Source organism: Citrus sinensis, chromosome 5 (assembly GCF_022201045.2).
Source record: "Citrus sinensis cultivar Valencia sweet orange chromosome 5, DVS_A1.0, whole genome shotgun sequence".
In the NCBI taxonomy this organism is placed as follows: Eukaryota; Viridiplantae; Streptophyta; class Magnoliopsida; order Sapindales; family Rutaceae; genus Citrus; species Citrus sinensis.
In genome coordinates, this window is record NC_068560.1 from 33,924,829 (window position 1) to 33,941,405 (window position 16,577).

General features: G+C 32.7%; 3 protein-coding genes across 3 annotated transcripts; all 3 read right to left on the reverse strand.

Moving 5' to 3' along the window:
- Positions 1-532: 532 nt before the first annotated feature.
- Positions 533-3,828, reverse strand: LOC102616276 (probable aquaporin NIP5-1). The gene is made up of 4 exons (XM_006472853.4): positions 3,098-3,828; positions 1,407-1,826; positions 1,216-1,277; positions 533-1,089 (listed from the first exon to the last, which is right to left on the reverse strand). The coding sequence occupies exons 1-4, from the start codon at positions 3,320-3,322 to the stop codon at positions 894-896; spliced, it is 903 nt and encodes a 300-aa protein (XP_006472916.2). The 5' UTR covers positions 3,323-3,828; the 3' UTR covers positions 533-893.
- Positions 3,829-7,569: 3,741 nt separating this feature from the next.
- On the reverse strand, positions 7,570-9,929 carry LOC102616565 (alcohol dehydrogenase 1). Its single transcript, XM_052441802.1, has 10 exons — positions 9,763-9,929; positions 9,530-9,666; positions 9,381-9,427; positions 8,946-9,271; positions 8,776-8,858; positions 8,593-8,668; positions 8,441-8,502; positions 8,229-8,324; positions 7,975-8,136; positions 7,570-7,841 (listed from the first exon to the last, which is right to left on the reverse strand). Exons 1-10 carry the CDS (start codon positions 9,797-9,799, stop codon positions 7,725-7,727), a joined length of 1,143 nt encoding a protein of 380 aa, XP_052297762.1. The 5' UTR covers positions 9,800-9,929; the 3' UTR covers positions 7,570-7,724.
- Positions 9,930-13,083: 3,154 nt separating this feature from the next.
- Positions 13,084-15,461, reverse strand: LOC102616862 (alcohol dehydrogenase). The gene is made up of 10 exons (XM_006472855.4): positions 15,314-15,461; positions 15,086-15,222; positions 14,931-14,977; positions 14,518-14,843; positions 14,348-14,430; positions 14,165-14,240; positions 14,012-14,073; positions 13,800-13,895; positions 13,546-13,707; positions 13,084-13,405 (listed from the first exon to the last, which is right to left on the reverse strand). Exons 1-10 carry the CDS (start codon positions 15,348-15,350, stop codon positions 13,289-13,291), a joined length of 1,143 nt encoding a protein of 380 aa, XP_006472918.2. The 5' UTR covers positions 15,351-15,461; the 3' UTR covers positions 13,084-13,288.
- Between the last annotated feature and the right edge of the window lie 1,116 nt (positions 15,462-16,577).

Here is a 16,577-nt window from a genome sequence, read left to right on the forward strand (position 1 = left end):
TATGGATTCATAATGGGAACTCATTTCTTCCTTGCGCTACGAAGTTGAAGCAATGAGACGGTTTACCGATTGAAAAAATAAATAACTAAAAAAAGGTAGATGTACAAAATTCGATATGAAATTAGGGACACGAACCAATAGAATAATGATATATGTACGGGCTCGACTATGTTACACATAATATACAACATACACCAAACTGATGAGTTGAGTCGTGTACATATGTCATATGATATATTAATTAAATAAATAATTTGTCCTTGGGTTAATTTTTTTTTTTAAGTCCCTTAGTACTTTTGTCTTCATTTTTATCCTTATTACATGTATTATTACTCATTTATTGAAAATCAAATGGATTTTAACGTATGTAGAATTTTGAATATGAAAAAAATTCGATGCTATATAAGCGTAAGTAATTGTTCCAAATGTATTAATTGAATTGTGGGCAAAGCCATCATCAGTATTGTTATTGGGAATGTTATAAGGTATCAATCAATCAATTGAGATGAATATTATGAAAACGACAGATATATATCACAAACACAAACATGCTAGTGCACTTTTATTGATTAAAACTTAGTAGAAGTAAACATCAGACGACATCCAAAGCAAAATCAAACATCTTGAAGAAGAGCCAAAGACAAAGCACTCCTCCAAATATCACACAGCAAATCAACAAAGCAATGACCCGGCCGGCCAAATAATGAGCACCACACACGCGCAGTGCCTCAATTATTCAACTTAACTGTAGAGCGTTTACTTTGTATATATCACATCATATAGACCGCTTTTTTATTCTTCTCAGTCACTCTTGAAATTATACCACAAACGACACAAACACTCAATAATATTTGTCAAACAAAGGCTGCAACATAACAATGCATGTTGTGTAGCTAGCGACGGAAGCTTCTGGCCTCGCGTGGAGGATCGGTCTCGTTGTCACGGAGCTTGACGACAGTGTAGGTAGTAGCACCAGCTAGAGCTCCAAGCGTGGGTGCCAGTAGAAATATCCATAATTTCTCGTAGTTTCCTGCCGCGACGGCGGGCCCCAGAGTCCGCACAGGGTTCATTGAACCACCACTTGATGGCCTGGTCAAAATCATAATTATCAAATGTAAGCATCGGCGCATTAATTCTAAAGTAAAATGTGCTTGTTATGCGGTTGCGAATTAATCTAATCAGAAAGAATAAAGAAAGCGGTTTAAAGTCACCAACCCTGCTATGAGAATGTTGAGCATAACAGTAGCTCCAACAGCTATTCCTGCCAACTCCCCCACCTATATGTATATCAAGAGTCAAAGAGTTAAATGTAGTTTGAATTGAATTGGGTTAGATATTTAATGGTGCAACTAATTTTTATTAAATTGTAATAAAAGAACTAAAAGAAAAAAAAGAAAAGAACGTACTGCTCGAGTGTCAGTGGCGACTGCAGTGACGACGAACAAGAGATTGAAAGTGATGAGAAACTCGAGCGCAAAAGCCTGCCCAGTGTTTACGGAGGGAACGGTAACGCCACCGGACATGAAGGGATGGAACACGGCCTTGAGAGCAAAGGAGGCGCATATGGAGGCTGACACCTGTGCCATTATGTAAGCCGGAACCTGAACCCATGGGAAATGTCGAAGCGCCGCAAATGCTATGGTAAGGGACGGATTCAGGTGAGCTCCAGAGATGTGTCCTGTTGAGAGAATAATGATCATTACGGCTAGCCCTGCACATGCTGCATTCCCTATCAGTGTCTCCGCCCCACTGTACTTCTGGTTCACTATGGGTCCTGCTGTTGCCGCAAATATTAGAATGAACGTTCCCACAAACTCTGCTCCTACCTGCATGCGTCCATCATCGTTAATTTAATTAATTTACTTTATAATAACGACTTGGATACATTGACAATTGACATGTGGCGCTTCCGTGGAAATAAGTCACATTAGAGGTTGTTTGTTAAATGTTTGAAGTCTGAAATTTTATTAATTTTAGATCTTTTCTAAAATTTACTTATTTATTTTTTGGAACTTATATATGATTTTCAAACATTTATATCTGAATAGAAAAAATAATTTTTTGTGACTTTTATCTGAATGAGAAAATGTCTGAATGATAAGTAAATATTATATTATAAAAATATTTCTATAAAATAACTTATTTCCTAAACTATAAAATCTAATCATCTTTTTTGTTTTAATTTACAAGGATATAAATGTTAAATAATTAAGTTTAAAATATTTTTTATTATAAAAACAAACAAAATGTCACTTATATTCAGATATTAAAAAAACAAAAACAAACATATCATTTAAATTTCCATATTCAAACCCATTCAAGCTTAGAAAAAATAAGATTCATTTAGATTTCAGACAAAAAAATAAACACTACCTTAGTTTCCAAGAATTTAAGCTAATCTGATTAATCCCATCCATCCCATTTAATTATATTTGAACCATTTCTCTCATTGCCTAAATTGATCAAAGGGATAGGCATGTAAGATATTTATGCACATCATCTTACTTTTGCTGAGAAGATAAACTCATAAAACAAAACGCAGCTTCCAACAATACATAATAAAATAATAGATTAGATGAGATGTCGTTTGTTTTAACGTCTTTCTTATTCTATATATATATATATATATATATATTTAGAATACCTATCCAACCCATTTATTATTATTCCTCTCGAGCATACGTCCATCCTTGTTATTAAGAAGCAAATACAAATTAGTGAATCTCGCTCTTGAGGACAGGATTAGCTATAGGTTCCTTAAAAAATATATTGAAAAAAAGGGGGGTCGGCGGGGGGGCTGATGCAGCTGGTGCGTGTACCGTTAATTAGTCGACCCTTGCTAAGAGATAGGGACCGTTTAACAAGCAAAATATAATATAAAAATAATAAAAATAAATAAATCTAATAATGTGCAATTATTATTGATACACGTGGCGTGAATGTATAAACTATAATGATTCTTCAATAATATTAAAAGCCGGATTATTTTAGCAACAACAATACGTGAGCAATGCTGGAGGATCATTTTAGTACTAAAAAAAAAAAAAGAAGGTTTAATTAATGAAGCAGAAATTAATTAAGCCCAGCTGGGCGGTACCTTGCGGGTGAGAGAGACATTTGGAACTGGAATATCCGGGAAGCTGCAGCTATTTGTGTGACCCCAGCTGCTTGGTGCAGTCACCGGCAAGCACTTGAATCCTGACTTCGCCTGTCGTTCATAAGACAGCGAGTCCACTCTCGCTGCTGACATCAGTGCTCCACCTGGCGTCCCTGGAGTCGCCGGAGTTGAAACCGCCGGCGTCCCCGGCTCTGATTCCGCCATTCCCCCGGTTCTAATTCTTTACTTCTACAGACAACAAATGACAACTATTTTTTTTTTTTTTTTTTTGGTTTTTATAGGTAATAAAAAAGGGATCAGACCTGTTACATAATTTGAAGGCTTTTATAAAATTGTTGCTACGGAATGGTCTTAATCCTTTCCAGGACTATAATAACACTAAGTATCTATAGAGATCTTTTACAAGAACATTAAGAAACTAACCCTACGATTTTTTTTTTTTTTTTTTTTTTGGTTTCGGCTTAATTTGAAGGAGGGGAAGGACTAAACTTACATGATTTACAGGCTTTTATAAATGTATTGCTAAGGAGTAGCAGATAACACGAATCGAGCCAGATTAACTGAACACTATATAATTTTTACAAAAATATATCAGAAGCCGGACTCATGAGTTAGAAAGAATTTCTGGCAGGAGGCAACGAAGAAGCTAAAGAAAGGGGACGGAATTGAAAGAAAAGGCAAATGCAGGGCGAGAGTCGATGCATCACAATAAGTGATGTAGTTAATATGTATATATACAGAAAACGAGGCCCTGAATTTCTTCGTTGAAGTGTCCACCTAATGATAATAATAATAAAAAAGAGAGCAAAGTCAATGACTCAATGCCCGTCCCCATGGCATCATCTTTAGCACCGAATGCTGCGGTTACAAGGACTAGCACGTTGAGCTTCATCACAGACCACAGTTGCCGTGTGATTTGAGTAAAAGAGCACATGATTGCTTCAGATCAGATCAAAGTTTTATCTATGCAATCGGCTCCTTCTTGTGAGCCTATCTTTTTGCATTACTTAAGTAATTCCACTACCCTTCCAATAATGTATGTAATTAAGTAACAATTGAGACCTGCCTGTTTAAATATCACAAAAGAACAATTTTTTAAAATGAACTTCATTAGTATTATTATTAAAATGTTTCATGACTTTGGTTATTAAATTACCTCCAAGTCCTAGGTACGTACAGTAGTCGTAAAGATATGCGCTTGTGTGGCACACTGTTTACTTTCATTATTTAATTTGGGACGTGAACATCTTTTCTTATTAGTTTTAATTTAGAGCCACAAGTTAAACTTATCAAAACGTGAACATCTCCATTATTATTTACTGTGAACTGCAATTTGTTATTAAGTTTTGCTTTGACCGAATTTTAACCATTATTTACCAACTGAGATAAAAGCCCGAGAGAAATTGAGAGGCTTTTGAATTGCACCATTCTATCTTTTCTTATTAGTCAAATTAAGTTTGTGTGTGTGTGTGTGTGTGTCAATGAGAGTATCGCTTAAGTCATTAATGTAAAAAATAAGCTAAAAAAACATATTCTAATATATTATAGGAAAAAAAATATGTATTACAGTATGTGTTTTTCTTATGTTTTAATTTATCATTTACTTTAATAATTTAAGGATATGTTTGACACACGAGATTGAATTGGACTGGATTAGATTGAATTTGTTAAACTAAGTTATATAATATTGTTTTATGTTCGTACAGTACTGAATTAGACTCTGTAAAATTATATTTGAATAGTATTAAATAGTATTTAAGTTGATGTTCAGATATAAACATCAATTTTTCATGAAATTTTATAATAGTAATTAAAATAAATTTAAAAACAATTAATAAAAAATTACATATATTGTAAATAAGTTATTGGGCAGTCATAATATAATAAACAAATAAAAATATATAATTATTTAATTATTTTTATCAAATATTTAAAAAATTTATATAAAATCAATTAATTAATGGTATTATTAATTTTCATGATTATTTTTAATATTGTATTAGTGATTATTAAATTTAATACAATTAATAATGCAATAAATTATTAAATGGTTAATTTTGTTAATAAAGTATTAAATACACAAGTAATGAAAATCTAACCTCAAGAGTTAGTAGAAGTAAAAGTACCAATTTAGTTAGATCATAAATAATAAATAAAAAATAAAAATTAAGTGAATCATAAATATAAAATTAATTAATTAAAAATAATGATATAAATGAAAGCCTCATAAATAGAAAACTTTTTTTTCTTTTAATTTTATCCCTACTAAACCCATGTGTAAATTAGGATTACTAATCTCATGATTTTAGGATTAAATTTAAATTTAGGTGGCGTTTGTTTTTTTGTCTGAAATCTGAATAGACATGAATTAGTCTGAATTCTGAATAAATCTAAATGTCTGAATCTGAATAATTTATTTGTTTTTTCGTCTGAATCTCTGAAAATAAGTATTAAGTTGTTTTTTTTTTCAACTTAAAAAACTGAAAATGTGTAGTTTTACATTTGTATCCTTATTAAATTTAAATGTCAAATAAATAATATATTAAATACCACAATATTTTAACATTTATAAATAAAACTAGATTAACAAAATATATTCATATAAATAAAACAATACCCAAAACGCATAACGAAGTGTGTCAGATCCAAAAAGAGTAGCAAAGCTATTAATTATTAAAAGTGAATGCTAGAAAACGTAATTGAAAAGTCAAATATAATAAAAGTGAATGCTAGAAAAGGTAATTGAAAAGTAAAAAAGAAAGGCCCAAGTCAAGTGCTTGCCTGGTGAGCAATTAATGGGAGATTCAAGAGAAATTAATGGGAAATTCAAGAACTGGACGAGAGAAGCAAAGTGAGGGGAGATTGCATGACGGCTAAAAAAATAATGATAAGATTATTATGTGGGATAAATTTTTTTAGGTGAGTTTTAGGATAGATATGAAAAACAAATTATAAAGTAGGGATATTTTTGACATTAGAAAGTAACTGACTTAATTCAGATTTTTCCATTCAGTAAAAAGCTAAAAAAATTAGCTTATTTTATTAAGTCAAAATTATCTAAAAAGTCCTATTAAGTTATAAAAACAAACACTTCTAATTAACTTAATTAATTAAGTTAAGTCACTTTAAGTTATTAAGTTAAAAAACAAACGCCACCTTAGTCTTCCTTAGTCTAATCCAACTAAGTTACCAAATATAAGATAAACATTTAATCTCAAAATTAGTCCAATCTCATACTTAATCCTAGCATCTAAAGATGGCCTAAAAGATTTCTAATTAAATAATGTGATATTAACCAATGGGCCTTTGATTCAATGGGAGAAGCCTTACACTTACAATGTTGAGTGCAAGTATTTGAGCCTCCATAAGAGCTTTATAGGGGTTAATTTCAGTATTCCCTCAATTATAAACATAATTGAGTGGAAACTGTCTCTCCCTTACGAAATGTGAGTGGAGTAGGTATCCCTCGAATATTAGAGAGGGTTTAAAATATATGGGCAAGTGCTTCAGTGTGTCAATGTATGGCAGTGGTCCCAATTATATAGTATGATTGTAAATATTAATTATAATGTCTGATATAATGTCAGTAACATTCGTGTATAACAAACTTTAAAAAAAAATGAGATTATGACTACCATCCAATCTTTATAAATGACTAATTAGGAATCCTTTAAATTATTAACATAAGGGATAAATTACAAGGAAAAAAAATACTTTAAATTATTTTGACTAATAATTTTGTGTTCAATAAAAATTCAGGTCAACAATGAATTTTAATCTAATTTGATTAAGTTGATGAATAGACCCTCGGGCGTTCTCCTTGATTACATTCGTTTGTTAACTTGTCACCATCAAACAAGAATATATTCTTATTGAACGTGTGCATTAAAAGTATATCTAGAGATTAGTTTTTAATTTGCCCTAGTTTTGCTTCTTCTTCCAGTTAATCATAACCCCACTTAGAAGTTATTGGACTGCCCTTTGTCCATATAAATACAAACTCATTTAAGTATTATACCACTTGGAACCCACCTTTTAAAGACCCGAGTTCAGGAAAGTTTCCCGAAGAATCTGCTACAGTGTGATTGCACACGTGAGTACCCTAGCATGTTTTGCTTGATTTTTCCTTTTTTTTTTGGCCTTTTCTACGTGAGCCAGAGACTTTGGGACCCATTTGTTAATTTCAGAAAAAGAGTAAGGAATGACAAAGCAAAAGCAGGTTCTGGCTCTGACTCGTCACATTTACCCACTTTCAACTATTTTTGGGCCTCATTTTTATTTGGGCTCTGGCTCTGAAGTTCAGATCATGCATAAGAAAGACTTGATGATATTACGATTATAAAAATGGCTTAACTTGTAAGACTATTAGAGATTGAATCATAGACATGAATGAATCTGTTATTTGTTCACACTCACACTGAATTTGTTCTCATCACTTTTTTTAAAAAAAAAAATTCGCAAACAAGTATACAACGGAAAGGCACTAGAAAATAACGTTTTACATTATGACCACAAAACAACAATACTTATAAAGACATCTTTGCAAATATTAAAATTTTGAACATGACAATGACACAGACCACTTTGAATTATTTATCTACACAAACTACTCTTCCATCCGGATGATGCATCGGAGACCTTCTCCTCTAAGCATGTACTCAAAGGCCTTGTTGATTTCGGAGAATGGGACTGTATGGGTAATGAATTTTTCCACTTCAAGCTCCTGCAGCAACATTCATTTGACATGAATCAATCAATTAAGTAATTAATTAATGCATAATCTTTGTCATCACCAAAGCCATTACTCTTGACCGAATTGAAAGTGGAAAGTTGAAAGTTGAAACTACTCGTTGTACCTTGCTCATATATTTTTCTACAACCGAAGGAAGGTCAGAACGAGGCTTGTAGTTTCCAAAGAAGGTGCCCTTAAGAGTTCTTTCATTCAACAAATTCATGGGGTGCGTCTTGAACACAGCATCTTTGTGAGGAACGCCCACAAGAACAGCCACACCCCAGCCCTGAAAATATCAGGAGTCAATTCCGTCTGTGTTAGCAGGATTTCCAGAGAATTAAAAACCGTTAATTAGGACCAGATATTGAATGTACATACATCGTGGACACATTCGAAAGCTGAAATCATGGCATCAATATGTCCAGTGCACTCCACACTTCTGTCCACTCCTCCATTCGTCATTTCGGCAATTACCTGTTTAGCAATGATGTGAAATTCCTATTGATTAGTACATTATTACCAGATGCAATTATGACATAAGATATTTAACTTTTGTGCTTATTGTTTAAGAATTTAATTTGGAGACAAACCTCTTGAATTGGTTTATTGTAGTCTTTTGGGTTCACAAATTCAGTCGCACCGAACTTCTTTGCTGAAACGACCAAGATGGGGATCTCAGTATGATATCAATTTATGGTCTCTTTTCCTAATTATTAAAAAACCAAAAGCACAATTTGTTTACCTTCTTCAAATCTATTTGAATTCAGATCAACACCAATAATCCTTGAAGCCCCGGCAATCCTGGCCCCTTCAGCGGCCTGATCAATCACATTGAAAAAACATAATATGAATATGCATTGTCATTTGCAAATTTACCTGAAACAAACACAAAGACAGTTCATTTAGGCAGATGAAGATTGCTTACAGCGAGGCCTACAGCGCCCAATCCAAATACAGCCACTGTTGAGCCTTTTGCAGGTTTTGCAACATTAAGTGTTGCGCCCAGGCCTGGAAAACAAAGCCACTGTTAAATTGTGAATCCTAACCGAAATTAAACCTTAAACAGTATTAAAAATGTCGTGCTCCAATAAGTACCCGTCGAAATTCCACAGCTGAGAACACAGACTTTGTCAAGAGGAGCCAACGGATTGATCTTGGCAAGACAGCCAACATGAATAACGGTGTACTCACTGAAGGTTGAGGTTCCAACGAAATGATAAATAGGCTTGCCATTGATGGAAAATCTCGATTTCCCGTCGTTAAGCATGACGCCTCTGTCAGTATTGATCCTGAGAAGATCACACATGTTGCTTTCTTCTGACTTGCAATGAGCACACTCCTTGCATTCTCCGGTGAACACAGGCAGAACATGATCCCCTGGTTTAAGATCAGTCACCCCCTCGCCGACGCTCTCCACAATCCTGCAAAAATTTCAACAGATATCATATCAAATCACAATTGAAGAAAGGTAGCTAGATCATGAAAAGTAATCCATTTATGTCAGAGAAATTAAACTGAGTATTCACTTACCCTCCTGCCTCATGGCCATAAATTCTAGGAAATAAAGGGTTCTGTCCCTGCATTTTAATAATTAAAAAAAAAAAGATATATTAGTATAAAAGTGTTTAACTTGTACGAGTTCTAAAGAAATACAGACTTTCATTCTAAATAAATTTTACCTTGGCTTCCCAGAAGTAGACATCAGTGTGGCAAAGGGAAGTAAAGAGGATCTTCACACGAACTTCATTAGCCTGCGGCGGAGCCACCTCAACTTCTTCCATCACCAGTGGCTTCCCTGCTTCCCAAGCTACCGCGGCTGCAACCACAGTAACCAAAAAAAAAAACAATTATTCGAATATATATAGGCATGCAAAGATCAAAAGGCACGAAATTACAACCATTTTTCAAATACCTCTACAGCGTATGACTTGTCCAACAGTGCTTGACATCTTTTAGGAGAAACTGAGAACTGAAAGATTTTTTAGAACTCTTTAAAGCTTGCTTTAACGTTTGCTCTTGGTGGGAATTTATGGCAGTTTATCAAGGTATTTATAGCCCTATGAAACCAAATTAAAGAAGAGGTATCCCTGATTTAATAATGGATTCTTGTGCTGTTTAACTATTTATGATATTATTGTAATAATTGTTTAGACTTTCAGATATAAACTTTTGCCTCAATACAGGATACACACACAAGAGGGGCAAACCCAAAACCATTCCCAGATTTGTTTCCCCGGATTTTAGTCCCTCGTTTTACTGTTGGTTTACAGTATTCTGTTTGGTATATCATAATTCAATATTAAAAGATAAAAGACAGCTGGGATTTTACTATTAAAATATTTATGAGTACGTTCTCCATTCTATTTTATTTTAATTTATGTTTATTATGATTGTCAACGTTAAATTCTTTTTTAAAGCCTTTTTTTTTTTTTAAGTATGCGACTTGCGGAATCAAAACCCTGTTACAATTGACTCCAGTTTCTGTGTGTTCGTCCTGGTTTTTCTTTACAGCTGTTTTACCATTTTCAAAGTCGAAAACAACTAATGGTTTTAGTCTTAACTTAAAACACATCAAACAGATATTGAAAAAATAATAATAATATAATAATAAATATAAAATAAATTTGATTTCAAACAACTAGGGGGACTGCCATTTTCGTTTTAATTACTAAAATTATCATTCAATCACCAAAGTCGGAGCCAAAAATTGACTTTGTAACCCTTCCTCTTGTACACAAACATAAAATTCATTAAAATACAAATTTCTTTTTGAAAATTTGAACTTTTTATTTTTTAAAACGATGTTTAAGAAATAAATGAGATGGTACGGGGCTTTTTTTTTTTTTAACTTAATTACTTAATTGACTTAATTTTAATAGTTAAGTCATTAAGATCATTTTTTTTTTTAATTTCATAAAAAATTTTAATCATTCAGTCAATAAGTTATTTAAACAATTTGTCTTACCTTTTTGCTTAATCTAAAAATTAAAAAAAGTATTGTACCTTGAGAAATATTGTGTAAACTTAAAAAAAAAAAGAAAGAAAGAAAGAAAGAAAACAATCAATAAACTTCTTCATAAACTTTTCACTCTCATTAATTCCAAATGACTATTGACTACAGATCCTTGTTTATAAAAGATAACAAATGACAGTAATTTTATATTTATTTGTATATAATGATGATTCTTACTGTATGTACATGTCGTAATCCTTTTGATTATTGTCACATCTGCATGACGATATTGATTCCTATTACATGTGCTAAGTGTATTGATAATTTAAGAGTCACAAAACGAATAAAATTTCAAATCGAATGGTAAACAAATTTGGTCAAAATTCTACTGATTCGGATTTGATTTATTTATTAAATGAATTGAACTTCTAAGATTCAGATTCGATTCATTTATTAAATGAATATTCGGTTCGATTCGTTTAATTCGTTTAATGGAATTAATAAACGAAATGAATTGAATTCGGATCTGTTTATTATTCGTTTATCTTATTACGAATCCATAATGAATTGAATCAAATCAGGATTCGTTTACAATTCATTTAAAAAAAATGTAATTAATAAACAAAAGTAAGCAAAATAAAATATGAAAAAGACACAAATTTAATATCCTAAAATAAAACACAAATAATCCAAATCATATTCTAGGATTAAATACACAATCATCCAAATTACAATATTAACCTTCAATTTTAAAAAATTTCAAATAAATTTAAGGACAAAAAAGTAATTTAATTAAACAAATAATAAATGAATTTTAAACGAATCAACCTATATTCAATTTGTTTATAACCCGTTTATTAAACGAATAAATGAATCAATATCTTCAAATCCGGATTCCATTCGTTTAATTAGCGAATCAAATCGAACTCACTCATTTATTAAATGAATCAATTTTTTCAAACATTTAATTCGCATCAAATTGAATCGAATAAGCGAATCTTGACCCATATTGTCTCTCCCAAATTTGATATTTTATCACATACACATCACATATTAATACTGTTGATTCTAGCCAAATGTCTTGATCCTTCTCATATGTTGATACAAATGATGTTAATTCCTTATACTAATAATGCATATGACAATTCTTTATATCAATTACATGCAAACGATTTCATACTTCTGGCATAGAAGACCAATTGATGTCTCATATTTTATATGTATACGAGGGGCAAGTTTAGTGGACATAGTTTCATACATAATTTTAAGCACGGCTTTTAAACTATTGGATTAAAGTTTAGCTAAGGGTTAATATTAAAATTGACATATAATTTTATAATTTTAAAAATTAATTAGTTAATTAATGTGGATCCCACCATATTAAAATTCTTCTTTCTTTTTCATCGCATCAATTTTTTATTTTTGTCCCCAAAAGCTTTCCAACTCCATCAACCTTCCATTAGATAATTTTCTTATAGTATAAACATCCATTTAAATTAGAATAAAAAAAATTATATATGTTAATTTTACTTGTTAGACGGTGAATCAATCTAAGTCGTATTTGGACAAATTATTGAAAAATTTCGCTCTACTTTGATAAGATTTTAACATGCCAAACAGTGGGCTGCTGTATGACAGAACTTGGAAAAACCATGTTGAGTTCCACTCCACAATTGTTAGAGATCAATTAATCTCCCAATCAATTTATTTTACCGTGTTCATTGTATCAGATTCAATCACCAGAGGCATTGGACCTACTTCCCAAGCTTTACCTATTATATAATATTGTCACGAATTTTACTTAATACTTACTGATGTCTAATTTTATTTGTAATCTTAATTTTATCTCTTCTTCTTTCTACCAGTACCAGGTCTTAAGCCATGGTGGCTGATTATATTAACTGGCTCAAACAACAGTCGACCAGTTAAGCCAAGGGGAGACCTAGTGGTTATTCATACTCTTGGTTGTTATTATTATTATTTTTTATAAATAAAAAAAATCGATTATACTCGTGATTATGAGTTTGAGAGTTGCGGAGAAATAAGTGTGAAAGAGAAGAGGAAAAAAAGTGGAACTTAGGAAGAGAAAAATAAAAGAGGAGTGAAACGTGAGAGAGAGAGAGAGAGACGTCATAATTATTAATTAAATAATTTAAATAATAAGCTAATTGGTGGTGGATGGTACCGATGGAATTGTAAAAATAGATATTGTCATTCTTGATATTATCATAGGAATAGCTACAATTTGCAAGATTAGAATAACCATGAACAACATCGTAATGTCTAAAAACGTATACATTTATTTATTCATTGCCATTGACCAACTGAAAGACACTACACAAGAACATCTTTAAATTATGGCCACAAATTAATCAAAATAATTTAATTTTACAAAGCATCGTTGCGTACACATGACATTAGAGCATTTGTGATTAGGACCACTGTTAAGAAACATCTCAAACTTGTTCATGCAATAAATTCTACTCTACTCTTCCATCCGGATGATGCATCGGAGACCTTCTCCTCTAAGCATGTACTCAAAGGCCTTGTTGATTTCGGAGAATGGGACTGTATGGGTAATGAATTTTTCCACTTCAAGCTCCTGCAGCAACATTCATTTGACATGAATCAATCAATTAAGTAATTAATCAATGCATAATCTTTGTCATCACCAAAGCCATTACTCTTGACCGAATTGAAAGTGGAAAGTTGAAAGTTGAAAGTTGAAATTACTCATTGTACCTTGCTCATATATTTTTCTACAACCGAAGGAAGGTCAGAACGAGGCTTGTAGTTTCCAAAGAAGGTGCCCTTAAGAGTTCTTTCATTCAACAGATTCATGGGGTGCGTCTTGAACACAGCATCTTTGTGAGGAACGCCCACAAGAACAGCCACACCCCAGCCCTGAAAATATCAGGAGTCAATTCCGTCTGTGTTACCAGGATTTATAGAAAATTAACAACCGTTAATTAGGACCAGATAGTGAAGGAACATACATCGTGGACACATTCGAAAGCAGAAATCATGGCATCAATATGTCCAGTGCACTCCACACTTCTGTCCACTCCTCCATTTGTCATTTCGGCAATTACCTGTTTAGCAATGATGTGAAATTCCTACTGATTAGTACATTATTACCAGATGCAATTATGATATAAGATATTTAACTTTTGTGCTTATTGTTTAACAATTTAATTTGGAGACAAACCTCTTGAACTGGTTTATTGTAGTCTTTTGGGTTCACAAATTCAGTCGCACCGAACTTCTTTGCTGAAACGACCAAGATGGGGATCTCAGTATGATATCAATTTATGGTCTCCTTTCCTAATTATTTAAAAAAACAAAAGCACAATTTGTTTACCTTCTTCAAATCTACTTGAATTCAGATCAACACCAATAATCCTTGAAGCCCCGGCAATCCTGGCCCCTTCAGCGGCCTGATCAATCACATTGAAAAAACATAATATGAATATGCATTGTCATTTGCAAATTTACCTGAAACAAACACAAAGACAGTTCATTTTGGCAGATGAAGATTGCTTACAGCAAGGCCTACAGCGCCCAATCCAAATACAGCCACTGTTGAGCCTTTTGCAGGTTTTGCAACATTAAGTGTTGCGCCCAGGCCTGGAAAACAAAGCCACTGTTAAATTGTGAATCCTAACCGAAATTAAACCTTAAACAGTATTAAAAATGTCGTGCTCCAATAAGTACCCGTCGAAATTCCACAGCTGAGAACACAGACTTTGTCAAGAGGAGCCAACGGATTGATCTTGGCAAGACAGCCAACATGAATAACGGTGTACTCACTGAAGGTTGAGGTTCCAACGAAATGATAAATAGGCTTGCCATTGATGGAAAATCTCGATTTCCCGTCGTTAAGCATGACGCCTCTGTCAGTATTGATCCTGAGAAGATCACACATGTTGCTTTCTTCTGACTTGCAATGAGCACACTCCTTGCATTCTCCGGTGAACACAGGCAGAACCTGATCCCCCGGTTTGAGATCAGTCACCCCCTCGCCGACGCTCTCCACAATTCTACAAAAAATTCAACAAATATCATATCCGGTCATTCTAGTTCACAATTAAAATTGAGACGAAATTAAGATTTTAAGTTAAACATACCCTCCAGCTTCATGACCGTAGATTCTAGGAAATAAAGGGTTCTGTCCCTGAATGAGGTTAATTAAAACCATATGTTAATCTTGATTCAACAGTAAACTTATAGTACATGAAGGTAACTGCAAATCTGCAATGATATGTATAATCAGCGTCTTTACCTTAGCTTCCCAGAAGTAAACATCAGTGTGGCAAAGGGAAGTAAAGAGGATCTTCACACGAACTTCGTTAGTCTGCGGCGGAGCCACCTCAACTTCTTCAATCACCAGTGGCTTCCCTGCTTCCCAAGCTACAGCAGCTACAATAAAAGAAACATATAAAAAAAATTATTGAAATATATGCATTCAAATTCGTAGCACAATAAACCAAAATACAGCATTTTTGAGTACCTCTGCAGCGTATGACTTGACCGGCTGTGCTTGACATTGTTTGAAAAAACTGAGAACTGAAATATAAACTCTTTTAATCTTTCATAAATGATTGCTATTGATGAGAAATTGTGGATGTCTGTGAAGGTATATATACCTATGAAAGCAAAATAAGCATAAGTATACTTAATTTAATAATAGATTCTCATGGTATTATGTATTATGTTATAATAATTGTTAGACTTTTCAAATACAAGTTAAAGCGCAAAACCATTCCCGGGTTTTGTTTCCTTCGATCTAGGTCCCTGGTTTTACCGTTGGTTTACTTTCGTTTAATAATTCTAAAGATTAAAGATAATGACAGAGGATGTACAAATATTTATGAGGAATTTTCAAAAAGACTATAGTGACATAAACTATTCCCTATTAAATAATGTGATAGCTTTTTCTAGTAGACCAACTGTACATGCAACTTGCGGAAGAATCAACAAATATATATGCAACTTGCGGAAGAATCAACATCCAGATTGATTTGACAAGCTGTTGCTGACTTGCTTCTTTTCTCGTGTGTTTGTTCTGGTTTTTCTTTGGAGGATTCCAACGGATTTTAAGGCGAAAACAGCTCTTGATTTTTAAAGAAAGCAAATTGCTATAATTTATTTTGAACTTCCATTTCCATATGCACTCTTAAATGATTCTATGCGAATTATTGACTTCAATTTATTGGTGCAGCCCAATTCGAGATAATGGAACTGGGCTTATAGCTATGAATCCAATATGATGAACCCATGTTCACTCAAGAACAAATATTTCGAATTTCAACCGAAGATATTTTATGTCAAACTAGAGTATTATTATTTTCTTAAGTCTTCCGCGAAATTTTAATTCATTATTTATATTAACGAATTATAGATAAAGTAAAAAAAATGAAAAGGTCCGAATTATCTCTTGACCTAAGTTGGGGTGAGCCTTAAAAGCTGGTGAACACTTAATTATTTTTATATTTTTATCTAATAATTATGGATCACTGACTTGTATTTTATTCAGAAGAAAATCATGGTAAAAAATTAATTAAAATATTTATATTTTCATGATACAATTATGTGTCTAGACATGAGCTAGATCCACTCATAATAAAAGTGATTTCTTAATTTGAATGTTTGCAATAAGGTACTTTTCAGCGGATCAAATAAATTACGTTTGGAAACTTCAATAACAAGAATCCTTTTAATTTGATTGATTGGGAGACTATCATTTCTTTATTAATTTCTACACTAGTAATAGC